The 27,935-nt window shown below is 41.0% G+C and overlaps 1 protein-coding gene across 1 annotated transcript in view; it reads right to left on the minus strand.

Annotated features, from left to right (window-relative positions):
• The window catches only part of LOC142104165 (uncharacterized), a 72,971-nt gene that overhangs the window by 20,341 nt on the left and 24,695 nt on the right, over nt 1–27,935 (minus strand). Inside the window, exons 5-15 of the mRNA XM_075188681.1 lie at nt 25,153–25,219; nt 24,294–24,319; nt 20,198–20,276; nt 19,351–19,376; nt 15,258–15,336; nt 14,411–14,436; nt 10,318–10,396; nt 9,471–9,496; nt 5,371–5,437; nt 4,512–4,537; nt 415–481 (exon numbers count right to left, since the gene is read on the minus strand). Coding sequence (XP_075044782.1) covers nt 415–481; nt 4,512–4,537; nt 5,371–5,437; nt 9,471–9,496; nt 10,318–10,396; nt 14,411–14,436; nt 15,258–15,336; nt 19,351–19,376; nt 20,198–20,276; nt 24,294–24,319; nt 25,153–25,219 — 568 coding nt within the window. The remainder of the gene's footprint in view (nt 1–414; nt 482–4,511; nt 4,538–5,370; nt 5,438–9,470; nt 9,497–10,317; nt 10,397–14,410; nt 14,437–15,257; nt 15,337–19,350; nt 19,377–20,197; nt 20,277–24,293; nt 24,320–25,152; nt 25,220–27,935) is intronic.

Genomic DNA, 27,935 nt, shown 5'->3' on the forward strand with positions numbered 1-27,935 from the left:
ATGTAGTAGACATCAGTGCTAGGATATATGGGCGATTTTTATTTTTTTCTCGCACAATCTCAAAATATTAATCCAATGACCGAGATCACTCATTTTGTAATGCATTGTTTCCTATATGCTCTTCTACATAACTGAATGCTTTATCTCCTTCAATCTCCCATTGCCATAGTTTTACCGCCTATCATGAACTCCAGACAATTAATTTGCTCCATAGTTAGTAATGGGATGAGCGATTCGCTCATTCTGGAGATATTATGCGATTCAGGGCAGGAAATGCTTATTGAACTAGAGAACACAGGAAGATTGTTCTTCCTTTGGATGTTTTATTTCATGAAATTAATTGCATAAATCACAAAACTCAGTCTCACTTGTCATATATGGCAAACTCATACTTTTTGTTACCGGTATGGGTACCTTCGTCTTCCTTTGTCCTCTCTTCATCGGTTCCACCATCTTTCTTCTTCCCTTTATCGTCGTCTCCCTTTCATAACATAGCAAAGTAAAAATAGAATGCAATGGTAAAAAAAATTCAGGTTGAAGCATTGTCCTCTGCACAATTTGTTCTAACCACATTATAAACTTTAGGTTTTCCTTATTTCTTTAAAGGAATTGTTCATTTGTGGACAACCTTCTCTCTTTAATTGAGGCTTAACATGCAACACTGTCTACACCTCTCTACTGTCTAACTCTACCAAGCCTCCTCAAACCCGCAGAAATCTGAATTCTATTAATCTTCAACAATTTTCCACCTCTCTCCAACACCTTCTCTCCCCTATCTCTACATTCTCATCCCCTGAGATGGCAGTACCTCATTTTCACCTGACCTTAGCAACGGCCCTTGATCAAGTTGCTCCAGCGACACTACATACTACACGTCGACTTCTATGTCAACCGTGGCACACTAAAGCAACACAAAATCTTCAAAAACTGTCCCGTAAAGCAGAACGTCACTGGCTTAAATCTCGCACCTCTAATGACTTCTTCACATATACTTCTGTCTACCACTCCTATCGAAATGCTCTGGACACTGCAAAACAAACATACTTCCAATCTCTTATCTATGCTCAGGCTTCTAACCCCAAACGCCTTTTCAATACATTTAAACATCTTCTCAATCCTCCCACCCCGAACCCTCCATCTACTATCAGTGCTCAGGATCTTGCTTCCTACTTCAAGGACAAGATTGATAAGATCAGACTAGAAATGGTATCCTCTTCCTCGACAAGCAATCGGCTCAATTCCTTCCCACTACCCTCTGACACCCTCTCTTCATTTGACTCCACAAATGAAGAGGAGATTTCTACTCTCTTCTTATCTTCCTACTCTACCTCCTGTCCTCTTGATCCTATTCCCTCACAAATTGGTAGATCCCTGTCACCTGTGCTCATTTCACCTCTAACTCAAATCTGTAACCTCTCGCTCTCTACTGGCATCTTTCCATCACTATACAAGCATGCAGTGATTACTCCTATTCTAAAAAAATAAAACTCCGACCCAAACTCTCTCTCAAATTACCGTCCCATCTCTCAGCTCCCTTGCCCCTCCAAGCTTCTAGAGAGACTTGCCTACACTCGCCTCACACGCTTTCTTTCCGCAAACAACCTGTTGGATCCTCTTCAGTCTGGCTTTCGTTCTCAACACTCCACAGAGACTGCGTTGGCCAAGGTTGTCAATGATCTGATCACTGCTAAAACTGAACGCCATTATTCTTTCCTAATTCTCCTGGATCTCTCGGCTGCATTTGACACCGTTGACCACTCTCTTCTCATACCAATGCTGCAATCCCTAGGTCTTCAAGACACTGTTCTATCCTGGTTCTCATCCTACCTCTCTAATCGCTCTTTCACTGTTAATTTCTCTGGAGCCACCTCTGCTCCGCTTCCCCTATCAGTTGGAGTACCACAAGGCTCAGTGCTAGGTCCTCTGCTGTTCTCTATCTATACCGCTTCTCTTGGAAATCTAATAAGTTCCTTTGGCTTTCAGTATCATCTCTATGTGGATGATACCCAAATCTATCTATCCTCTCCTGATCTCTCGACATCTGTGTTGTCCCGTGTAACTGACTGTCTTTCTGCCATATCATCTTGGATGTCCTCTCGCCATCTCAAACTTAATCTTTCTAAAACAGAGTTAATAATATTCCCACCCACCAACAAGAGCATACCTGACATTTCTATCTCTGTTGATAACATGACCATAAATCCCACCCACAAGCTCACTGCCTAGGTGTAATCCTTGATTCACACCTATCCTTTGTTCCCCACATTGACTCTATATCTAAATCATGCTACATACATCTAAAGAACATTTCCAGAATTTGCACATATCTCATGCAAGACACTGCTAAATCCTTAATTCATGCACTTATCATCTCCCGCATTGACTATTGCAATTCCCTCCTTACTGGTCTTCCCAAAACAGACTTAAACCCCTATAATCTATTTTGCACACTGCGGCAAGACTGATTTTCCTTGCAAATCGTTATTCCTCTGTTGAATCACTCTGTATGTCTCTACACTGGCTGCCTGTCTTCTACCGAATCCAATATAAAATACTTTTACTAACCTACAAGGCCATCAACAATGCTGCACCAACATACATCTCCTCTCTTGTCTCAAAATATCTCCCAACTCGGCAACTCCGTTCTACACAAGATCTGCGTCTCTCATCCACCCTCATTACATCCTCCCATTCCCGGTTACAGGACTTTTTTCGGGCTGCACCCACTCTATGGAATTCTCTCCCTCGCACAATAAGACTCTCCTCTGGTCTACAAACTTTCAAGCGTTCACTGAAAACCTACCTATTCAGACAAGCTTATAATATTCCTCAACCACCCTCTTAACCTCACTACCTTTAGCATGTTAACGCCTGTTACACAATTTCACACAAGACAACTACCCCCTAACCAACATTGTTGTGTGACAGGATCATTTAGCTTATGAGTCACTTTTACCTTTGCAGTCTGGCTGGGCCAATATGCAAAATGTATACTTAACCTCATGTGTCAATCTCCCATTGTCCCATAGATTGTAAGCTTGCGAGCAGGGCCTTCTCACCTCTTTGTCTGTTTTACCCAGTTTGTTTATTAGTTTATTATGTTTGTCCCCAATTGTAAAGCGCTAAGGAATATGTTGGCGCTATATAAATAAATGATGATGATGATGAACACTCCAGTGGGAATTCATCCCTTAGAATCTCAGCTCTACATTATAGCTGCTTCTGTACTGTAATGAATGGTAGGAAGGAGATAGCACTGAAGGATGAAACTGGTCTTAAAGATTAAATAAATAGGAGGGGAATGTGCGTAGCTCCCAACATTTTAAAACATAATGGACCTGATTCATCAAGACACGTATACTGAGTGCTATGTACGTTTGTTTCAGAACACACGTAATTCAGGTCTCTGCATACAAGGAACAGGTCTACAGATACATGCACAGATTAATATGGGTCTAGGTCTGCTCTGCTCTACTACACCACACACTGCACGATGCCTATGTGGAATATAAATTTGTAAACGAATGTGCAGTAAAATAAAATTACTGAATTAATGTCCCCTGGTAATAATATAGGCATTAATGACAAAATTGTAAAAATATTTTATTTTAATTTTTCCCCTATGAAATACATTTATTAGATTGATATTAATGTCTACTGTACATAAAATACTTTTTTTACAGCTGGTTCTGATTCCAAACACATGTTCTAGCATGCATACACAGCCGTCATCACTAGTAAGCGACACTTAGACTAGCCCTGCAGCTGGAGCAGGAGATACAGCTAAAAAAACAAGTACTTTTAATATGCTCATAGCTTGGATTGGACACTGCTGTGTGCGCTCGTTATTGGCATGCCCTTACTGTACATTGACTATGGCCAAAATCCCCTTTCCTACCCCGTTCTCTCTCTGAAATCGTAGTCTGTAGTACATGTCCTTTGTGCTCTAACGCAAATTAAAGGTGACTGCGTCCTATGGTGCATGAGCCGGTATTGGCCATGCGAGGAGTGATTTTGAGGATAATACGTACAAAGTCTCTATTTATGTCCCTTGATGAATCAGGCCCAATGTTAGCATACCTTCTGATTCTAGGGGTTGGTTCTGCTCTCCAACCCTGGAACATGTTAGTCCCACAAGCATAAGGAGAATTTCAGCAGTATGTGAGGACCCACCACCGCTGGTGTCACCTAAGCCCCTTCTCTCCTCGTTGACTACAAGAAGAGGAGGTGGAAAGCATACTGTGATGGATGCCGACACAGAATCTAATGAGATAGAACTGTGGCTCTGAGGTTAAACATTAACTGGTTGTTAACCCAAAACCTGGAATCGTTAGAGCACCAATAGGAGGCGGATGTGAAAGTTCTCCTGATCTGCAGTGGTCTGTGGCATGGAAACTCCACATTTCTTGCAGGGAGGAGCCAGCTAAAAGTGTCTAGAATTATCTTTTTAATTGCACTGAACTAAGAGTTTCATTATGATGTCATGTCGTTAACCATGTCAATATTATTACCTTTTTCTTTTCTCCTTTTGATTTACCTGTTGACAAAAAATATTTTACAGCTATAATTTCCTAAGAAGAAAACAGAGTAATCAGGAATGAGCTAATCTGTGTTTTACAAAGTCATGCTTAGAATAATGATTGTAGATTATTCCTGAAGATATGTGTGGTGATAATTCTAACTAGACAAAGCTAGACTGTGTTACAGAATTACCCAAATCATGTATTTGACACATAAAGAAGAAATCAATTTAATTTTGAAGTTAAGCTGTACAGACATACTGAAGTATAGCCATTTGGGCAAACTGCCTTGATATCAATGTGTAGGGGCCACAGAACAAGTCTGATAGCCGAGGATGATCTGATTGTAACAGATCATTATGGGATATGCTCACAAATCTGTTCCGCATATAACTACAGTCACCCTGCGTCTGCCGATCCCTCTAACTCTCATATAATGTAGTAGACATCAGTGCTAGGATTTATGGGCGATTTTTATTATTTTCTCGCACAATCTCAAAATATTAATCCAATGACCGAGATCACTCATTTTGTAATGCATTATTTCCTATATGCTCTTCTACATAACTGAATGCTTTATCTCCTTCAATTGCACATTGCCATAGTTTTATCGCCTATCATGAACTCCAGACAATTAATTTGCTCCATAGTTAGTAATGGGATGAGCGATTCGCTCATTCTGGAGATATTATGCGATTCAGGGCAGGAAATGCTTATTGAACTAGAGAACACAGGAAGATTGTTTTTCCTTTGGATGTTTCATTTCATGAAATTAATTGCATAAATCACAAAACTCAGTCTCACTTGTCATATATGGCAAACTCATACTTTTTGTTATCGGTATGGGTACCTTCGTCTTCCTTTGTCCTCTCTTCATCGGTTCCACCGTCTTTCTTCTTCCCTTTATCGTCGTCCCCCTTTCATAACATAGCAAAGTAAAAATAGAATGCATTGGTAAAAAAAAAGTCAGGTTGAAGCATTGTCCTCTGCACAATTTGCTATAACCACATTATAAACTTTAGGTTTTCCTTATTTCTTTAAAGGAATTGTTCATTTGTGGACAACCTTCTCTCTTTAATTGAGGCTTAACATGCAACACTGTCTACACCTCTCTACTGTCTAACTCTACCAAGCCTCCTCAAACCCGCAGAAATCTGAATTCTATTAATCTTCAACAATTTTCCACCTCTCTCCAACACCTTCTCTCCCCTATCTCTACATTCTCATCCCCTGAGATGGCAGTACCTCATTTTCACCTAACCTTAGCAACGGCCCTTGATCAAGTTGCTCCAGCGACACTACATACTACACGTTGACTTCGATGTCAACCATGGCACACTAAAGCAACACGAAATCTTCAAAAACTGTCCCGTAAAGCAGAACGTCACTGGCGTAAATCTCGCACCTCTAATGACTTCTATACATATACTTCTGTCTACCACTCCTATCGAAATGCTCTGGACACTGCAAAACAAAAATACTTCCAATCTCTTATCTATGCTCAGGCTTCTAACCCCAAACGCCTTTTCAATACATTTAAACATCTTCTCAATCCTCCCACCCCGAACCCTCCATCTACTATCAGTGCTCAGGATCTTGCTTCCTACTTCAAGGACAAGATTGATAAGATCAGACTAGAAATGGTATCCTCTTCCTCGACAAGCAATCGGCTCAATTCCTTCCCACTACCCTCTGACACCCTCTCTTCATTTGACCCCACAAATGAAGTATAGAGTTCTACTTTCTTCTTATCTTCCTACTCTACCTCCTGTCCTCTTGATTCTATTCCCTCGCAAATTGGTAGATCCCTGTCATCTGTGCTCATTTCACCTCTAACTGAAATCTGTAACCTCTCGCTCTCTACAGGCATCTTTCCATCACTATACAAGCATGCAGTGATTACTCCTATTCTAAAAAAACAAATCTCTGACCCAAACTCTCTCTCAAATTACCGTCCCATCTCTCAGCTCCCTTGCCCCTCCAAGCTTCTAGAGAGACATGCCTACACTCGCCTCACACGCTTTCTTTCCGCAAACAACCTGTTGGATCCTTTTTTAGTGTGGCTTTCGTTCTCAACACTCCACAGAGACTGCGTTGACCAAGGTTGTCAATGATCTGATCACTGCTAAAACTGAACGCCATTACTCTCTCCTAATTCTACTGGATCTCTCGGCTGCATTTGACACAGTTGACCACTCTCTTCTCATACAAATGCTGCAATCCCTAGGTCTTCAAGACACTGTTCTATCCTGGTTCTCATCCTACCTCTCTAATCGCTCTTTCACTGTTAATTTCTCTGGAGCCACCTATGCTCCGCTTCCCCTATCAGTTGGCATACCACAAGGCTCAGTGCTAGGTCCTCTGCTGTTCTCTATCTATACCGCTTCTCTTGGAAATCTAATAAGTTCCTTTGGCTTTCAGTATCATCTCTATGTGGATGATACCCAAATCTATCTATCCTCTCCTGATCTCTCGACATCTGTGTTGTCCCGTGTAACTGACTGTCTTTCTGCCATATCATCTTGGATGACCTCTCACCAACTCAAACTTAATCTTTCTAAAACAGAGTTAATAATATTCCCACCCACCAACAAGAGCATACCTGACATTTCTATCTCTGTTGATAACATGACCATAAATCCCACCCCACAAGCTCGCTGACTAGGTGTAATCCTTGATTCACACCTATCCTTTGTTCCCCACATTGACTCTATATCTAAATCATGCTACATACATCTAAAGAACATTTTCAGAATTTGCACATATCTCACGCAAGACACTGCTAAATCCTTAATTCATGCACTTATCATCTCCCGCATTGACTATTGCAATTCCCTCCTTACTGGTCTTCCCAAAACAGACTGAAACCCCTACAATCTATTTTGCACGCTGCGGCAAGACTGATTTTCCTTGCAAATCGTTATTCCTCTGTTGAATCACTCTGTATGTCTCTACACTGGCTGCCTGTCTTCTACCGAATCCAATATAAAATACTTTTACTAACCTACAAGGCCATCAACAAGGCTGCACCAACATACATCTCCTCTCTTGTCTCAAAATATCTCCCAGCTCAGCAACTCCGTTCTACTCAAGATCTGCGTCTCTCATCCACCCTCATTACATCCTCCCATTCCCGGTTACAGGACTTTTTTTGGGCTGCACCCACTCTATGAAATTCTCTCCCTTGCACAATAAGACTCTCCTTTGGTCTACAAACTTTCAAGCGTTCTCTGAAAATCTACTTATTCAGACAAGCTTATAATATTCCTCAACCACCCTCTTAACCTCACTACCTTTTGCCTGTTACCGCCTGTTACACAATTTCACACAAGACAACTACCCCCTAACCAACATTGTTGTGTGACAGGATCATTTAGCTTATGAGTCACTTTTACCTTTGCAGTCTGGCTGGGCCAATATGCAAAATGTATACTTAACCTCATGTGTCAATCTCCCATTGTCCCATAGATTGTAAGCTTGCGAGCAGGGCCTTCTCACCTCTTTGTCTGTTTTAACCAGTTTGTTTATTAGTTTATTATGTTTGTCCCCAATTGTAAAGCGCTAAGGAATATGTTGGCGCTATATAAATAAATGATGATGATGATGAACACTGCAGTGGGAAATTATCCCTTAGAATCTCAGCTCTACATTATAGCTGCTTCTGTACTGTAATGACTGGTAGGAAGGAGAGAGAACTGAAGGATGAAACTGGTCTTAAAGATTAAATAAATAGAAGGGGAATGTGCGCAGCTCCCAACATTTTAAAACATAATGGACCTAATTCATCAAGACACGTATACTGAGTGCTATGTACGTTTGTTTCAGAACAAATGTAATTCAGGTCTGTGCATACAAAGAACAGGTCTACAGATACATGCACAGATTAATATGGGTCTAGGTCTGCTCTGCTCTACTACACCACACACTGCACGATGCCTATGTGGAATATAAATTTGTAAACGAATGTGCAGTAAAATAAAATTACTGAATTAATGTCACCTGGTAATAATATAGGCATTAATGACAAAATTGTAAAAATATTTTGTTTTAATTTTTCCCCTATGAAATACATTTATTAGATTGATATTAATGTCTACTGTACATAAAATACTTTTTTTTACAGCTGGTCCTGATTCCAAACACATGTTTTAGCATGCATACAGAAGCGTCATCACTAGTAAGCGACACTTAGACTAGCCCTGCAGCTGGAGCAGGAGATACAGCTAAAAAACAAGTACTTTTAATATGCTCATAGCTTGGATTGGACACTGCTGTGTGCACTCGTTATTGGCATGCCCTTACTGTACATTGACTATGGCCAAAATCCCCTTTCTTACCCCGTTCTCTCTCTGAAATCGTAGTCTGTAGTACGTGTCCTTTGTGCTCTAACGCAAATTAAAGGTGACTGCGTCCTATGGTGTATGAGCCGATATTGGCCATGCGAGGAGTGATTTTGCGGATAATACGTACAAAGTCTCTATTTATGTCCCTTGATGAATCAGGCCCAATGTTAGCATACCTTCTGATTCTAGTTGTTGGTTCTGCTCTCCAACCCTGGAACATGTTAGTCCCACAAGCATAAGGAGAATTTCAGCAGTATGTGAGGACCCACCACCGCTGGTGTCACCTAAGCCCCTTCTCTCCTCGTTGACTACAAGAAGAGGAGGTGGAAAGCATACTGTGATGGATGCCAACACAGAATCTAATGAGATAGAACTGTGGCTCTGAGGTTAAACATTAACTGGTTGTTAACCCAAAACCTGGAATCGTTAGAGCACCAATAGGAGGCGGATGTGCAAGTTCTCCTGATCTGCAGTGGTCTGTGGCATGGAAACTCCACATTTCTTGCAGGGAGGAGCCAGCTAAAAGTGTCTAGAATTATCTTTTTAATTGCACTGAACTAAGAGTTCCATTATGATGTCATGTCGTTAACCATGTCAATATTATTACCTTTTTCTTTTCTCCTTTTGATTTACCTGTCGACAAAAAATATTTTACAGCTATAATTTCCTAAGAAGAAAACAGAGTAATCAGGAATGAGCTAATCTGTGTTTTACAAAGTCATGCTTAGAATAATGATTGTAGATTATTCCTGAAGATATGTGTGGTGATAATTCTAACTAGACAAAGCTAGACTGTGTTACAGAATTACCCAAATCATGTATTTGACACATAAAGAAGAAATCAATTTAATTTTGAAGTTAAGCTGTACAGACATACTGAAGTATAGCCATTTGGACAAACTGCCTTGATATCAATGTGTAGGGGCCACAGAACAAGTCTGATAGCCGAGGATGATCTGATTGTAACAGATCATTATGGGATATGCTCACAAATCTGTTCCGCATATAACTACAGTCACCCTGCGTCTGCCGATCCCTCTAACTCTCATATAATGTTGTAGACATCAGTGCTAGGATATATGGGCGATTTTTATTTTTTTCTCGCACAATCTCAAAATATTAATCCAATGACCGAGATCACTCATTTTGTAATGCATTGTTTCCTATATGCTCTTCTACATAACTGAATGCTTTATCTCCTTCAATCTCCCATTGCCATAGTTTTATCGCCTATCATGAACTCCAGACAATTAATTTGCTCCATAGTTAGTAATGGGATGAGAGAATCGCTCATTCTGGAGATATTATGCGAATCAGGGCAGGAAATGCTTATTGAACTAGAGAACACAGGAAGATTGTTTTTCCTTTGGATGTTTCATTTCATGAAATTAATTGCATAAATCACAAAACTCAGTCTCACTTGTCATATATGGCAAACTCATACTTTTTGTTACCGGTATGGGTACCTTCGTCTTCCTTTGTCCTCTCTTCATCGGTTCCACCGTCTTTCTTCTTCCCTTTATCGTCGTCCCCCTTTCATAACATAGCAAAGTAAAAATAGAATGCAATGGTAAAAAAAAGTCAGGTTGAAGCATTGTCCTCTGCACAATTTGCTCTAACCACATTATAAACTTTAGGTTTTCCTTATTTCTTTAAAGGATTTGTGGACAACCTTCTCTCTTTAATTGAGGCTTAACATGCAACACTGTCTACACCTCTCTACTGTCTAACTCTACCAAGCCTCCTCAAACCCGCAGAAATCTGAATTCTATTAATCTTCAACAATTTTCCACCTCTCTCCAACACCTTCTCTCCCCTATCTCTACTTTCTCATCTCCTGAGATGGCAGTACCTCATTTTCACCTGACCTTAGCAACGGCCCTTGATCAAGTTGCTCCAGCGACACTACATACTACACGTCGCCTTCGATGTCGACCGTGGCACACTAAAGCAACACGAAATCTTTAAAAACTGTCCCGTAAAGCAGAACGTCACTGGCGTAAATCTCGCACCTCTAATGACTTCTTCACATATAATTCTGTCTACCACTCCTATCGAAATGCTCTGGACACTGGAAAACAAACATACTTCCAATCTCTTATCTATGCTCAGGCTTCTAACCCCAAACGCCTTTTCAATACATTTAAACATCTTCTCAATCCTCCCACCCCGAACCCTCCATCTACTATCAGTGCTCAGGATCTTGCTTCCTACTTCAAGGACAAGATTGATAAGATCAGACTAGAAATGGTATCCTCTTCCTTGACAAGCAATCGGCTCAATTCCTTCCCACTACCCTCTGACACACTCTCTTCATTTGACCCCACAAATGAAGAGGAGATTTCTACTCTCTTCTTATCTTCCTACTCTACCTCCTGTCCTCTTGATCCTATTCCCTTGCAAATTGGTAGATCCCTGTCACCTGTGCTCATTTCACCTCTAACTCAAATCTGTAACCTCTCGCTCTCTACTGGCATCACTATACAAGCATGCAGTGATTACTCCTATTCTAAAAAAACAAAACTCCGACCCAAACTCTCTCTCAAATTACCGTCCCATCTCTCAGCTCCCTTGCCCCTCCAAGCTTCTAGAGAGACTTGCCTACACTCGCCTCACACGCTTTCTTTCCTCAAACAACCTGTTGGATCCTCTTCAGTCTGGCTTTCGTTCTCAACACTCCACAGAGACTGCGTTGACCACGGTTGTCAATGATCTGATCACTGCTAAAACTGAACGCCATTACTCTCTCCTAATTCTCCTGGATCTCTCGGCTGCATTTGACACCGTTGACCACTCTCTTCTCATACAAACATTGCAATCCCTAGGTCTTCAAGACACTGTTCTATCCTGGTTCTCATCCTACCTCTCTAATCGCTCTTTCACTGTTAATTTCTCTGGAGCCACCTCTGCTCCGCTTTCCCTATCAGTTGGAGTACCACAAGGCTCAGTGCAAGGTCCTCTGCTGTTCTCTATCTATACCGCTTCTCTTGGAAATCTAATAAGTTCCTTTGGCTTTCAGTATCATCTCTATGCGGATGATACCCAAATCTATCTATCCTCTCCTGATCTCTCGACATCTGTGTTGTCCCATGTAACTGACTGTCTTTCTGCCATATCATCTTGGATGTCCTCTCGCCAATTCAAACTTAATCTTTCTAAAACAGAGTTAATAATATTCCCACCCACCAACAAGAGCATACCTGACATTTCTATCTCTGTTGATAACATGACCATAAATCCCACCCACAAGCTCACTGCCTAGGTGTAATCCTTGATTCACACCTATCCTTTGTTCCCCACATTGACTCTATATCTAAATCATGCTACATACATCTAAAGAACATTTCCAGAATTTGCACATATCTCACGCAAGACACTGCTAAATCCTTAATTCATGCACTTATCATCTCCCGCATTGACTATTGCAATTCCCTCCTTACTGGTCTTCCCAAAACAGACTGAAACCCCTACAATCTATTTTGCACGCTGCGGCAAGACTGATTTTCCTTGCAAATCGTTATTCCTCTGTTGAATCACTCTGTATGTCTCTACACTGGCTGCCTGTCTTCTACCGAATAAAATATAAAATACTTTTACTAACCTACAAGGCCATCAACAATGCTGCACCAACATACATCTCCTCGATTGTCTCAAAATATCTCCCAACTCGGCAACTCCGTTCTACACAAGATCTGCGTCTCTCATCCACCCTCATTACATCCTCCCATTCCCGGTTACAGGACTTTTTTCGGGCTGCACCCACTCTATGGAATTCTCTCCCTCGCACAATAAGACTCTCCTCTGGTCTACAAACTTTCAAGCGTTCTCTGAAAACCTACCTATTCAGACAAGCTTATAATATTCCTCAACCACCCTCTTAACCTCACTACCTTTAGCATGTTAACGCCTGTTACACAATTTCACACAAGACAACTACCCCCTAACCAACATTGTTGTGTGACAGGATCATTTAGCTTATGAGTCACTTTTACCTTTGCAGTCTGGCTGGGCCAATATGCAAAATGTATACTTAACCTCATGTGTCAATCTCCCATTGTCCCATAGATTGTAAGCTTGCGAGCAGGGCCTTCTCACCTCTTTGTCTGTTTTACCCAGTTTGTTTATTAGTTTATTATGTTTGTCCCCAATTGTAAAGCGCTACGGAATATGTTGGCGCTATATAAATAAATGATGATGATGATGAACACTGCAGTGGGAATTCATCCCTTAGAATCTCAGCTCTACATTATAGCTGCTTCTGTACTGTAATGAATGGTAGGAAGGAGATAGCACTGAAGGATGAAACTGGTCTTAAAGATTAAATAAATAGGAGGGGAATGTGCGTAGCTCCCAACATTTTAAAACATAATGGACCTGATTCATCAAGACACGTATACTGAGTGCTATGTACGTTTGTTTCAGAACGCACGTAATTCAGGTCTCTGCATACAAGGAACAGGTCTACAGATACATGCACAGATTAATATGGGTCTAGGTCTGCTCTGCTCTACTACACCACACACTGCACGATGCCTATGTGGAATATAAATTTGTAAACGAATGTGCAGTAAAATAAAATTACTGAATTAATGTCACCTGGTAATAATATAGGCATTAATGACAAAATTGTAAAAATATTTTGTTTTAATTTTTCCCCTATGAAATACATTTATTAGATTGATATTAATGTCTACTGTACATAAAATACTTTTTTTTACAGCTGGTCCTGATTCCAAACACATGTTTTAGCATGCATACACAACCGTCATCACTAGTAAGCGACACTTAGACTAGCCCTGCAGCTGGAGCAGGAGATACAGCTAAAAAACAAGTACTTTTATTATGCTCATAGCTTGGATTGGACACTGCTGTGTGCGCTCGTTATTGGCATGCCCTTACTGTACATTGACTATGGCCAAAATCCCCTTTCTTACCCCGTTCTCTCTCTGAAATCGTAGTCTGTAGTACGTGTCCTTTGTGCTCTAACGCAAATTAAAGGTGACTGCGTCCTATGGTGTATGAGCCGGTATTGGCCATGCGAGGAGTGATTTTGCGGATAATACGTACAAAGTCTCTATTTATGTCCCTTGATGAATCAGGCCCAATGTTAGCATACCTTCTGATTCTAGGGCTTGGTTCTGCTCTCCAACCCTGGAACATGTTAGTCCCACAAGCATAAGGAGAATTTCAGCAGTATGTGAGGACCCACCACCGCTGGTGTCACCTAAGCCCCTTCTCTCCTCGTTGACTACAAGAAGAGGAGGTGGAAAGCATACTGTGATGGATGCCAACACAGAATCTAATGAGATAGAACTGTGGCTCTGAGGTTAAACATTAACTGGTTGTTAACCCAAAACCTGGAATCGTTAGAGCACCAATAGGAGGCGGATGTGGAAGTTCTCCTGATCTGCAGTGGTCTGTGGCATGGAAACTCCACATTTCTTGCAGGGAGGAGCCAGCTAAAAGTGTCTAGAATTATCTTTTTAATTGCACTGAACTAAGAGTTCCATTATGATGTCATGTCGTTAACCATGTCAATATTATTACCTTTTTCTTTTCTCCTTTTGATTTACCTGTCGACAAAAAATATTTTACAGCTATAATTTCCTAAGAAGAAAACAGAGTAATCAGGAATGAGCTAATCTGTGTTTTACAAAGTCATGCTTAGAATAATGATTGTAGATTATTCCTGAAGATATGTGTGGTGATAATTCTAACTAGACAAAGCTAGACTGTGTTACAGAATTACCCAAATCATGTATTTGACACATAAAGAAGAAATCAATTTAATTTTGAAGTTAAGCTGTACAGACATACTGAAGTATAGCCATTTGGACAAACTGCCTTGATATCAATGTGTAGGGGCCACAGAACAAGTCTGATAGCCGAGGATGATCTGATTGTAACAGATCATTATGGGATATGCTCACAAATCTGTTCCGCATATAACTACAGTCACCCTGCGTCTGCCGATCCCTCTAACTCTCATATAATGTTGTAGACATCAGTGCTAGGATATATGGGCGATTTTTATTTTTTTCTCGCACAATCTCAAAATATTAATCCAATGACCGAGATCACTCATTTTGTAATGCATTGTTTCCTATATGCTCTTCTACATAACTGAATGCTTTATCTCCTTCAATCTCCCATTGCCATAGTTTTATCGCCTATCATGAACTCCAGACAATTAATTTGCTCCATAGTTAGTAATGGGATGAGAGAATCGCTCATTCTGGAGATATTATGCGAATCAGGGCAGGAAATGCTTATTGAACTAGAGAACACAGGAAGATTGTTTTTCCTTTGAATGTTTCATTTCATGAAATTAATTGCATAAATCACAAAACTCAGTCTCACTTGTCATATATGGCAAACTCATACTTTTTGTTACCGGTATGGGTACCTTCGTCTTCCTTTGTCCTCTCTTCATCGGTTCCACCGTCTTTCTTCTTCCCTTTATCGTCGTCCCCCTTTCATAACATAGCAAAGTAAAAATAGAATGCAATGGTAAAAAAAAGTCAGATTGAAGCATTGTCCTCTGCACAATTTGCTCTAACCACATTATAAACTTTAGGTTTTCCTTATTTCTTTAAAGGATTTGTGGACAACCTTCTCTCTTTAATTGAGGCTTAACATGCAACACTGTCTACACCTCTCTACTGTCTAACTCTACCAAGCCTCCTCAAACCCGCAGAAATCTGAATTCTATTAATCTTCAACAATTTTCCACCTCTCTCCAACACCTTCTCTCCCCTATCTCTACTTTCTCATCCCCTGAGATGGCAGTACCTCATTTTCACCTGACCTTAGCAACGGCCCTTGATCAAGTTGCTCCAGCGACACTACATACTACACGTCGCCTTCGATGTCAACCGTGGCACACTAAAGCAACACGAAATCTTCATCAACTGTCCCGTAAAGCAGAACGTCACTGGCGTAAATCTCGCACCTCTAATGACTTCTTCACATATAATTCTGTCTACCACTCCTATCGAAATGCTCTGGACACTGGAAAACAAACATACTTCCAATCTCTTATCTATGCTCAGGCTTCTAACCCCAAACGCCTTTTCAATACATTTAAACATCTTCTCAATCCTCCCACCCCGAACCCTCCATCTACTATCAGTGCTCAGGATCTTGCTTCCTACTTCAAGGACAAGATTGATAAGATCAGACTAGAAATGGTATCCTCTTCCTTGACAAGCAATCGGCTCAATTCCTTCCCACTACCCTCTGACACACTCTCTTCATTTGACCCCACAAATGAAGAGGAGATTTCTACTCTCTTCTTATCTTCCTACTCTACCTCCTGTCCTCTTGATCCTATTCCCTTGCAAATTGGTAGATCCCTGTCACCTGTGCTCATTTCACCTCTAACTCAAATCTGTAACCTCTCGCTCTCTACTGGCATCACTATACAAGCATGCAGTGATTACTCCTATTCTAAAAAAACAAAACTCCGATCCAAACTCTCTCTCAAATTACCGTCCCATCTCTCAGCTCCCTTGCCCCTCCAAGCTTCTAGAGAGACTTGCCTACACTCGCCTCACACGCTTTCTTTCCGCAAACAACCTGTTGGATCCTCTTCAGTCTGGCTTTCGTTCTCAACACTCCACAGAGACTGCGTTGACCACGGTTGTCAATGATCTGATCACTGCTAAAACTGAACGCCATTACTCTCTCCTAATTCTCCTGGATCTCTCGGCTGCATTTGACACCGTTGACCACTCTCTTCTCATACAAACGTTGCAATCCCTAGGTCTTCAAGACACTGTTCTATCCTGGTTCTCATCCTACCTCTCTAATCGCTCTTTCACTGTTAATTTCTCTGGAGCCACCTCTGCTCCGCTTTCCCTATCAGTTGGAGTACCACAAGGCTCAGTGCAAGGTCCTCTGCTGTTCTCTATCTATACCGCTTCTCTTGGAAATCTAATAAGTTCCTTTGGCTTTCAGTATCATCTCTATGCGGATGATACCCAAATCTATCTATCCTCTCCTGATCTCTCGACATCTGTGTTGTCCCATGTAACTGACTGTCTTTCTGCCATATCATCTTGGATGTCCTCTCGCCAATTCAAACTTAATCTTTCTAAAACAGAGTTAATAATATTCCCACCCACCAACAAGAGCATACCTGACATTTCTATCTCTGTTGATAACATGACCATAAATCCCACCCACAAGCTCACTGCCTAGGTGTAATCCTTGATTCACACCTATCTTTTGTTCCCCACATTGACTCTATATCTAAATCATGCTACATACATCTAAAGAACATTTCCAGAATTTGCACATATCTCACGCAAGACACTGCTAAATCCTTAATTCATGCACTTATCATCTCCCGCATTGACTATTGCAATTCCCTCCTTACTGGTCTTCCCAAAACAGACTGAAACCCCTACAATCTATTTTGCACGCTGCGGCAAGACTGATTTTCCTTGCAAATCGTTATTCCTCTGTTGAATCACTCTGTATGTCTCTACACTGGCTGCCTGTCTTCTACCGAATCCAATATAAAATACTTTTACTAACCTACAAGGCCATCAACAATGCTGCACCAACATACATCTCCTCTCTTGTCTCAAAATATCTCCCAACTCGGCAACTCCGTTCTACACAAGATCTGCGTCTCTCATCCACCCTCATTACATCCTCCCATTCCCGGTTACAGGACTTTTTTCGGGCTGCACCCACTCTATGGAATTCTCTCCCTCGCACAATAAGACTCTCCTCTGGTCTACAAACTTTCAAGCGTTCTCTGAAAACCTACCTATTCAAACAAGCTTATAATATTCCTCAACCACCCTCTTAACCTCACTACCTTTAGCATGTTAACGCCTGTTACACAATTTCACACAAGACAACTACCCCCTAACCAACATTGTTGTGTGACAGGATCATTTAGCTTATGAGTCACTTTTACCTTTGCAGTCTGGCTGGGCCAATATGCAAAATGTATACTTAACCTCATGTGTCAATCTCCCATTGTCCCATAGATTGTAAGCTTGCGAGCAGGGCCTTCTCACCTCTTTGTCTGTTTTACCCAGTTTGTTTATTAGTTTATTATGTTTGTCCCCAATTGTAAAGCGCTACGGAATATGTTGGCGCTATATAAATAAATGATGATGATGATGAACACTGCAGTGGGAATTCATCCCTTAGAATCTCAGCTCTACATTATAGCTGCTTCTGTACTGTAATGAATGGTAGGAAGGAGATAGCACTGAAGGATGAAACTGGTCTTAAAGATTAAATAAATAGGAGGGGAATGTGCGTAGCTCCCAACATTTTAAAACATAATGGACCTGATTCATCAAGACACGTATACTGAGTGCTATGTACGTTTGTTTCAGAACGCACGTAATTCAGGTCTCTGCATACAAGGAACAGGTCTACAGATACATGCACAGATTAATATGGGTCTAGGTCTGCTCTGCTCTACTACACCACACACTGCACGATGCCTATGTGGAATATAAATTTGTAAACGAATGTGCAGTAAAATAAAATTACTGAATTAATGTCACCTGGTAATAATATAGGCATTAATGACAAAATTGTAAAAATATTTTGTTTTAATTTTTCCCCTATGAAATACATTTATTAGATTGATATTAATGTCTACTGTACATAAAATACTTTTTTTTACAGCTGGTCCTGATTCCAAACACATGTTTTAGCATGCATACACAACCGTCATCACTAGTAAGCGACACTTAGACTAGCCCTGCAGCTGGAGCAGGAGATACAGCTAAAAAACAAGTACTTTTATTATGCTCATAGCTTGGATTGGACACTGCTGTGTGCGCTCGTTATTGGCATGCCCTTACTGTACATTGACTATGGCCAAAATCCCCTTTCTTACCCCGTTCTCTCTCTGAAATCGTAGTCTGTAGTACGTGTCCTTTGTGCTCTAACGCAAATTAAAGGTGACTGCGTCCTATGGTGTATGAGCCGGTATTGGCCATGCGAGGAGTGATTTTGCGGATAATACGTACAAAGTCTCTATTTATGTCCCTTGATGAATCAGGCCCAATGTTAGCATACCTTCTGATTCTAGGGGTTGGTTCTGCTCTCCAACCCTGGAACATGTTAGTCCCACAAGCATAAGGAGAATTTCAGCAGTATGTGAGGACCCACCACCGCTGGTGTCACCTAAGCCCCTTCTCTCCTCGTTGACTACAAGAAGAGGAGGTGGAAAGCATACTGTGATGGATGCCAACACAGAATCTAATGAGATAGAACTGTGGCTCTGAGGTTAAACATTAACTGGTTGTTAACCCAAAACCTGGAATCGTTAGAGCACCAATAGGAGGCGGATGTGGAAGTTCTCCTGATCTGCAGTGGTCTGTGGCATGGAAACTCCACATTTCTTGCAGGGAGGAGCCAGCTAAAAGTGTCTAGAATTATCTTTTTAATTGCACTGAACTAAGAGTTCCATTATGATGTCATGTCGTTAACCATGTCAATATTATTACCTTTTTCTTTTCTCCTTTTGATTTACCTGTCGACAAAAAATATTTTACAGCTATAATTTCCTAAGAAGAAAACAGAGTAATCAGGAATGAGCTAATCTGTGTTTTACAAAGTCATGCTTAGAATAATGATTGTAGATTATTCCTGAAGATATGTGTGGTGATAATTCTAACTAGACAAAGCTAGACTGTGTTACAGAATTACCCAAATCATGTATTTGACACATAAAGAAGAAATCAATTTAATTTTGAAGTTAAGCTGTACAGACATACTGAAGTATAGCCATTTGGACAAACTGCCTTGATATCAATGTGTAGGGGCCACAGAACAAGTCTGATAGCCGAGGATGATCTGATTGTAACAGATCATTATGGGATATGCTCACAAATCTGTTCCGCATATAACTACAGTCACCCTGCATCTGCCGATCCCTCTAACTCTCATATAATGTTGTAGACATCAGTGCTAGGATATATGGGCGATTTTTATTTTTTTCTCGCACAATCTCAAAATATTAATCCAATGACCGAGATCACTCATTTTGTAATGCATTGTTTCCTATATGCTCTTCTACATAACTGAATGCTTTATCTCCTTCAATCTCCCATTGCCATAGTTTTATCGCCTATCATGAACTCCAGACAATTAATTTGCTCCATAGTTAGTAATGGGATGAGAGAATCGCTCATTCTGGAGATATTATGCGAATCAGGGCAGGAAATGCTTATTGAACTAGAGAACACAGGAAGATTGTTTTTCCTTTGGATGTTTCATTTCATGAAATTAATTGCATAAATCACAAAACTCAGTCTCACTTGTCATATATGGCAAACTCATACTTTTTGTTACCGGTATGGGTACCTTCGTCTTCCTTTGTCCTCTCTTCATCGGTTCCACCGTCTTTCTTCTTCCCTTTATCGTCGTCCCCCTTTCATAACATAGCAAAGTAAAAATAGAATGCAATGGTAAAAAAAAGTCAGGTTGAAGCATTGTCCTCTGCACAATTTGCTCTAACCACATTATAAACTTTAGGTTTTCCTTATTTCTTTAAAGGATTTGTGGACAACCTTCTCTCTTTAATTGAGGCTTAACATGCAACACTGTCTACACCTCTCTACTGTCTAACTCTACCAAGCCTCCTCAAACCCGCAGAAATCTGAATTCTATTAATCTTCAACAATTTTCCACCTCTCTCCAACACCTTCTCTCCCCTATCTCTACTTTCTCATCCCCTGAGATGGCAGTACCTCATTTTCACCTGACCTTAGCAACGGCGGCCCTTGATCAAGTTGCTCCAGCGACACTACATACTACACGTCGCCTTCGATGTCAACCGTGGCACACTAAAGCAACACGAAATCTTCAACAACTGTCCCGTAAAGCAGAACGTCACTGGCGTAAATCTCGCACCTCTAATGACTCCTTCACATATAATTCTGTCTACCACTCCTATCGAAATGCTCTGGACACTGGAAAACAAACATACTTCCAATCTCTTATCTATGCTCAGGCTTCTAACCCCAAACGCCTTTTCAATACATTTAAACATCTTCTCAATCCTCCCACCCCGAACCCTCCATCTACTATCAGTGCTCAGGATCTTGCTTCCTACTTCAAGGACAAGATTGATAAGATCAGACTAGAAATGGTATCCTCTTCCTTGACAAGCAATCGGCTCAATTCCTTCCCACTACCCTCTGACACACTCTCTTCATTTGACCCCACAAATGAAGAGGAGATTTCTACTCTCTTCTTATCTTCCTACTCTACCTCCTGTCCTCTTGATCCTATTCCCTTGCAAATTGGTAGATCCCTGTCACCTGTGCTCATTTCACCTCTAACTCAAATCTGTAACCTCTCGCTCTCTACTGGCATCACTATACAAGCATGCAGTGATTACTCCTATTCTAAAAAAACAAAACTCCGACCCAAACTCTCTCTCAAATTACCGTCCCATCTCTCAGCTCCCTTGCCCCTCCAAGCTTCTAGAGAGACTTGCCTACACTCGCCTCACACGCTTTCTTTCCGCAAACAACCTGTTGGATCCTCTTCAGTCTGGCTTTCGTTCTCAACACTCCACAGAGACTGCGTTGACCACGGTTGTCAATGATCTGATCACTGCTAAAACTGAACGCCATTACTCTCTCCTAATTCTCCTGGATCTCTCGGCTGCATTTGACACCGTTGACCACTCTCTTCTCATACAAACGTTGCAATCCCTAGGTCTTCAAGACACTGTTCTATCCTGGTTCTCATCCTACCTCTCTAATCGCTCTTTCACTGTTAATTTCTCTGGAGCCACCTCTGCTCCGCTTTCCCTATCAGTTGGAGTACCACAAGGCTCAGTGCAAGGTCCTCTGCTGTTCTCTATCTATACCGCTTCTCTTGGAAATCTAATAAGTTCCTTTGGCTTTCAGTATCATCTCTATGCGGATGATACCCAAATCTATCTATCCTCTCCTGATCTCTCGACATCTGTGTTGTCCCATGTAACTGACTGTCTTTCTGCCATATCATCTTGGATGTCCTCTCGCCAATTCAAACTTAATCTTTCTAAAACAGAGTTAATAATATTCCCACCCACCAACAAGAGCATACCTGACATTTCTATCTCTGTTGATAACATGACCATAAATCCCACCCACAAGCTCACTGCCTAGGTGTAATCCTTGATTCACACCTATCTTTTGTTCCCCACATTGACTCTATATCTAAATCATGCTACATACATCTAAAGAACATTTCCAGAATTTGCACATATCTCACGCAAGACACTGCTAAATCCTTAATTCATGCACTTATCATCTCCCGCATTGACTATTGCAATTCCCTCCTTACTGGTCTTCCCAAAACAGACTGAAACCCCTACAATCTATTTTGCACGCTGCGGCAAGACTGATTTTCCTTGCAAATCGTTATTCCTCTGTTGAATCACTCTGTATGTCTCTACACTGGCTGCCTGTCTTCTACCGAATCCAATATAAAATACTTTTACTAACCTACAAGGCCATCAACAATGCTGCACCAACATACATCTCCTCTCTTGTCTCAAAATATCTCCCAACTCGGCAACTCCGTTCTACACAAGATCTGCGTCTCTCATCCACCCTCATTACATCCTCCCATTCCCGGTTACAGGACTTTTTTCGGGCTGCACCCACTCTATGGAATTCTCTCCCTCGCACAATAAGACTCTCCTCTGGTCTACAAACTTTCAAGCGTTCTCTGAAAACCTACCTATTCAGACAAGCTTATAATATTCCTCAACCACCCTCTTAACCTCACTACCTTTAGCATGTTAACGCCTGTTACACAATTTCACACAAGACAACTACCCCCTAACCAACATTGTTGTGTGACAGGATCATTTAGCTTATGAGTCACTTTTACCTTTGCAGTCTGGCTGGGCCAATATGCAAAATGTATACTTAACCTCATGTGTCAATCTCCCATTGTCCCATAGATTGTAAGCTTGCGAGCAGGGCCTTCTCACCTCTTTGTCTGTTTTACCCAGTTTGTTTATTAGTTTATTATGTTTGTCCCCAATTGTAAAGCGCTACGGAATATGTTGGCGCTATATAAATAAATGATGATGATGATGAACACTGCAGTGGGAATTCATCCCTTAGAATCTCAGCTCTACATTATAGCTGCTTCTGTACTGTAATGAATGGTAGGAAGGAGATAGCACTGAAGGATGAAACTGGTCTTAAAGATTAAATAAATAGGAGGGGAATATGCGTAGCTCCCAACATTTTAAAACATAATGGACCTGATTCATCAAGACACGTATACTGAGTGCTACGTACGTTTGTTTCAGAACACACGTAATTCAGGTCTGTGCATACAAGGAACAGGTCTACAGATACATGCACAGATTAATACGGGTCTAGGTCTGCTCTGCTCTACTACACCACACACTGCACGATGCCTATGTGGAATATAAATTCGTAAACGAATGTGCAGTAAAATAAAATTACTGAATTAATGTCACCTGGTAATAATCTAGGCATTAATGACAAAATTGTAAAAATATTTTATTTTAATTTTTCCCCTATGAAATACATTTATTAGATTGATATTAATGTCTACTGTACATAAAATACTTTTTTTTACAGCTGGTCCTGATTCCAAACACATGTTCTAGCATGCATACACAGCCGTCATCACTAGTAAGCGACACTTAGACTAGCCCTGCAGCTGGAGCAGGAGATACAGCTAAAAATCAAGTACTTTTAATATGCTCATAGCTTGGATTGGACACTGCTGTGCGCGCTCGTTATTGGCATGCCCTTACTGTACATTGACTATGGCCAAAATCCCCTTTCCTACCCCGTTCTCTCTCTGAAATCGTAGTCTGTAGTACGTGTCCTTTGTGCTCTAACGCAAATTAAAGGTGACTGCGTCCTATGGTGCATGAGCCGGTATTGGCCATGCGAGGAGTGATTTTGCGGATAATACGTATAAAGTCTCTATTTATGTCCCTTGATGAATCAGGCCCAATGTTAGCATACCTTCTGATTCTAGGGGTTGGTTCTGCTCTCCAACCCTGGAACATGTTAGTCCCACAAGCATAAGGAGAATTTCAGCAGTATGTGAGGACCCACCACCGCTGGTGTCACCTAAGCCCCTTCTCTCCTCGTTGACTACAAGAAGAGGAGGTGGAAAGCATACTGTGATGGATGCCAACACAGAATCTAATGAGATAGAACTGTGGCTCTGAGGTTAAACATTAACTGGTTGTTAACCCAAAACCTGGAATCGTTAGAGCACCAATAGGAGGCGGATGTGAAAGTTCTCCTGATCTGCAGTGGTCTGTGGCATGGAAACTCCACATTTCTTGCAGGGAGGAGCCAGCTAAAAGTGTCTAGAATTATCTTTTTAATTGCACTGAACTAAGAGTTCCATTATGATGTCATGTCGTTAACCATGTCAATATTATTACCTTTTTCTTTTCTCCTTTTGATTTACCTGTTGACAAAAAATATTTTACAGCTATAATTTCCTAAGAAGAAAACAGAGTAATCAGGAATGAGCTAATCTGTGTTTTACAAAGTCATGCTTAGAATAATGATTGTAGATTATTCCTGAAGATATGTGTGGTGATAATTCTAACTAGACAAAGCTAGACTGTGTTACAGAATTACCCAAATCATGTATTTGACACATAAAGAAGAAATCAATTTAATTTTGAAGTTAAGCTGTACAGACATACTGAAGTATAGCCATTTGGGCAAACTGCCTTGATATCAATGTGTAGGGGCCACAGAACAAGTCTGATAGCCGAGGATGATCTGATTGTAACAGATCATTATGGGATATGCTCACAAATCTGTTCCGCATATAACTACAGTCACCCTGCGTCTGCCGATCCCTCTAACTCTCATATAATGTAGGAGACATCAGTGCTAGGATTTATGGGCGATTTTTATTATTTTCTCGCACAATCTCAAAATATTAATCCAATGACCGAGATCACTCATTTTGTAATGCATTATTTCCTATATGCTCTTCTACATAACTGAATGCTTTATCTCCTTCAATTGCACATTGCCATAGTTTTATCGCCTATCATGAACTCCAGACAATTAATTTGCTCCATAGTTAGTAATGGGATGAGCGATTCGCTCATTCTGGAGATATTATGCGATTCAGGGCAGGAAATGCTTATTGAACTAGAGAACACAGGAAGATTGTTTTTCCTTTGGATGTTTCATTTCATGAAATTAATTGCATAAATCACAAAACTCAGTCTCACTTCTCATATATGGCAAACTCATACTTTTTGTTATCGGTATGGGTACCTTCGTCTTCCTTTGTCCTCTCTTCATCGGTTCCACCGTCTTTCTTCTTCCCTTTATCGTCGTCCCCCTTTCATAACATAGCAAAGTAAAAATAGAATGCATTGGTAAAAAAAAAGTCAGGTTTAAGCATTGTCCTCTGCACAATTTGTTCTAACCACATTATAAACTTTAGGTTTTCCTTATTTCTTTAAAGGAATTGTTCATTTGTGGACAACCTTCTCTCTTTAATTGAGGCTTAACATGCAACACTGTCTACACCTCTCTACTGTCTAACTCTACCAAGCCTCCTCAAACCCGCAGAAATCTGAATTCTATTAATCTTCAACAATTTTCCACCTCTCTCCAACACCTTCTCTCCCCTATCTCTACATTCTCATCCCCTGAGATGGCAGTACCTCATTTTCACCTAACCTTAGCAACGGCCCTTGATCAAGTTGCTCCAGCGACACTACATACTACACGTTGACTTCGATGTCAACCATGGCACACTAAAGCAACACGAAATCTTCAAAAACTGTCCCGTAAAGCAGAACGTCACTGGCGTAAATCTCGCACCTCTAATGACTTCTATACATATATTTCTGTCTACCACTCCTATCGAAATGCTCTGGACACTGCAAAACAAACATACTTCCAATCTCTTATCTATGCTCAGGCTTCTAACCCCAAACGCCTTTTCAATACATTTAAACATCTTCTCAATCCTCGCACCCCGAACCCTCCATCTACTATCAGTGCTCAGGATCTTGCTTCCTACTTCAAGGACAAGATTGATAAGATCAGACTAGAAATGGTATCCTCTTCCTCGACAAGCAATCGGCTCAATTCCTTCCCACTACCCTCTGACACCCTCTCTTCATTTGACCCTACAAATGAAGTAAAGAGTTCTACTTTCTTCTTATCTTCCTACTCTACCTCCTGTCCTCTTGATTCTATTCCCTCGCAAATTGGTAGATCCCTGTCATCTGTGCTCATTTCACCTCTAACTCAAATCTGTAACCTCTCGCTCTCTACAGGCATCTTTCCATCACTATACAAGCATGCAGTGATTACTCCTATTCTAAAAAAACAAATCTCTGACCCAAACTCTCTCTCAAATTACCGTCCCATCTCTCAGCTCCCTTGCCCCTCCAAGCTTCTAGAGAGACTTGCCTACACTCGCCTCACACGCTTTCTTTCCGCAAACAACCTGTTGGATTCTTTTTTAGTGTGGCTTTCGTTCTCAACACTCCACAGAGACTTCGTTGACCAAGGTTGTCAATGATCTGATCACTGCTAAAACTGAACGCCATTACTCTCTCCTAATTCTACTGGATCTCTCGGCTGCATTTGACACAGTTGACCACTCTCTTCTCATAGAAATGCTGCAATCCCTAGGTCTTCAAGACACTGTTCTATCCTGGTTCTCATCCTACCTCTCTAATCGCTCTTTCACTGTTAATTTCTCTGGAGCCACCTATGCTCCGCTTCCCCTATCAGTTGGCATACCACAAGGCTCAGTGCTAGGTCCTCTGCTGTTCTCTATCTATACCGCTTCTCTTGGAAATCTAATAAGTTCCTTTGGCTTTCAGTATCATCTCTATGTGGATGATACCCAAATTTATCTATCCTCTCCTGATCTCTCGACATCTGTGTTGTCCCGTGTAACTGACTGTCTTTCTGCCATATCATCTTGGATGACCTCTCACCAACTCAAACTTAATCTTTATAAAACAGAGTTAATAATATTCCCACCCACCAACAAGAGCATACCTGACATTTCTATCTCTGTTGATAACATGACCATAAATCCCACCCCACAAGCTCTCTGCCTAGGTGTAATCCTTGATTCACACCTATCCTTTGTTCCCCACATTGACTCTATATCTAAATCATGCTACATACATCTAAAGAACATTTCCAGAATTTGCACATATCTCACGCAAAACACTGCTAAAACCTTAATTCATGCACATATCATCTCCCGCATTGACTATTGCAATTCCCTCCTTACTGGTCTTCCCAAAACAGACTCAAACCCCTAAAATCTATTTTGCACGCTGCGGCAAGACTGATTTTCCTTGCAAATTGTTATTCCTCTGTTGAATCACTCTGTATGTCTCTACACTGGCTGCCTGTCTTCTACCGAATCCAATATAAAATACTTTTACTAACCTACAAGGCCATCAACAAGGCTGCACCAACATACATCTCCTCTCTTGTCTCAAAATATCTCCCAGCTCAGCAACTCCGTTCTACTCAAGATCTGCGTCTCTCATCCACCCTCATTACATCCTCCCATTCCCGGTTACAGGACTTTTTTTGGGCTGCACCCACTCTATGAAATTCTCTCCCTTGCACAATAAGACTCTCCTTTGGTCTACAAACTTTCAAGCGTTCTCTGAAAATCTACTTATTCAGACAAGCTTATAATATTCCTCAACCACCCTCTTAACCTCACTACCTTTTGCCTGTTACCGCCTGTTACACAATTTCACACAAGACAACTACCCCCTAACCAACATTGTTGTGTGACAGGATCATTTAGCTTATGAGTCACTTTTACCTTTGCAGTGTGGCTGGGCCAATATGCAAAATGTATACTTAACCTCATGTGTCAATCTCCCATTGTCCCATAGATTGTAAGCTTGCGAGCAGGGCCTTCTCACCTCTTTGTCTGTTTTACCCAGTTTGTTTATTAGTTTATTATGTTTGTCCCCAATTGTAAAGCGCTAAGGAATATGTTGGCGCTATATAAATAAATGATGATGATGATGATGATGATGATGAACACTGCAGTGGGA

Source organism: Mixophyes fleayi, chromosome 10, assembly GCF_038048845.1.
Source record: "Mixophyes fleayi isolate aMixFle1 chromosome 10, aMixFle1.hap1, whole genome shotgun sequence".
Classification (NCBI taxonomy): Eukaryota; Metazoa; Chordata; class Amphibia; order Anura; family Limnodynastidae; genus Mixophyes; species Mixophyes fleayi.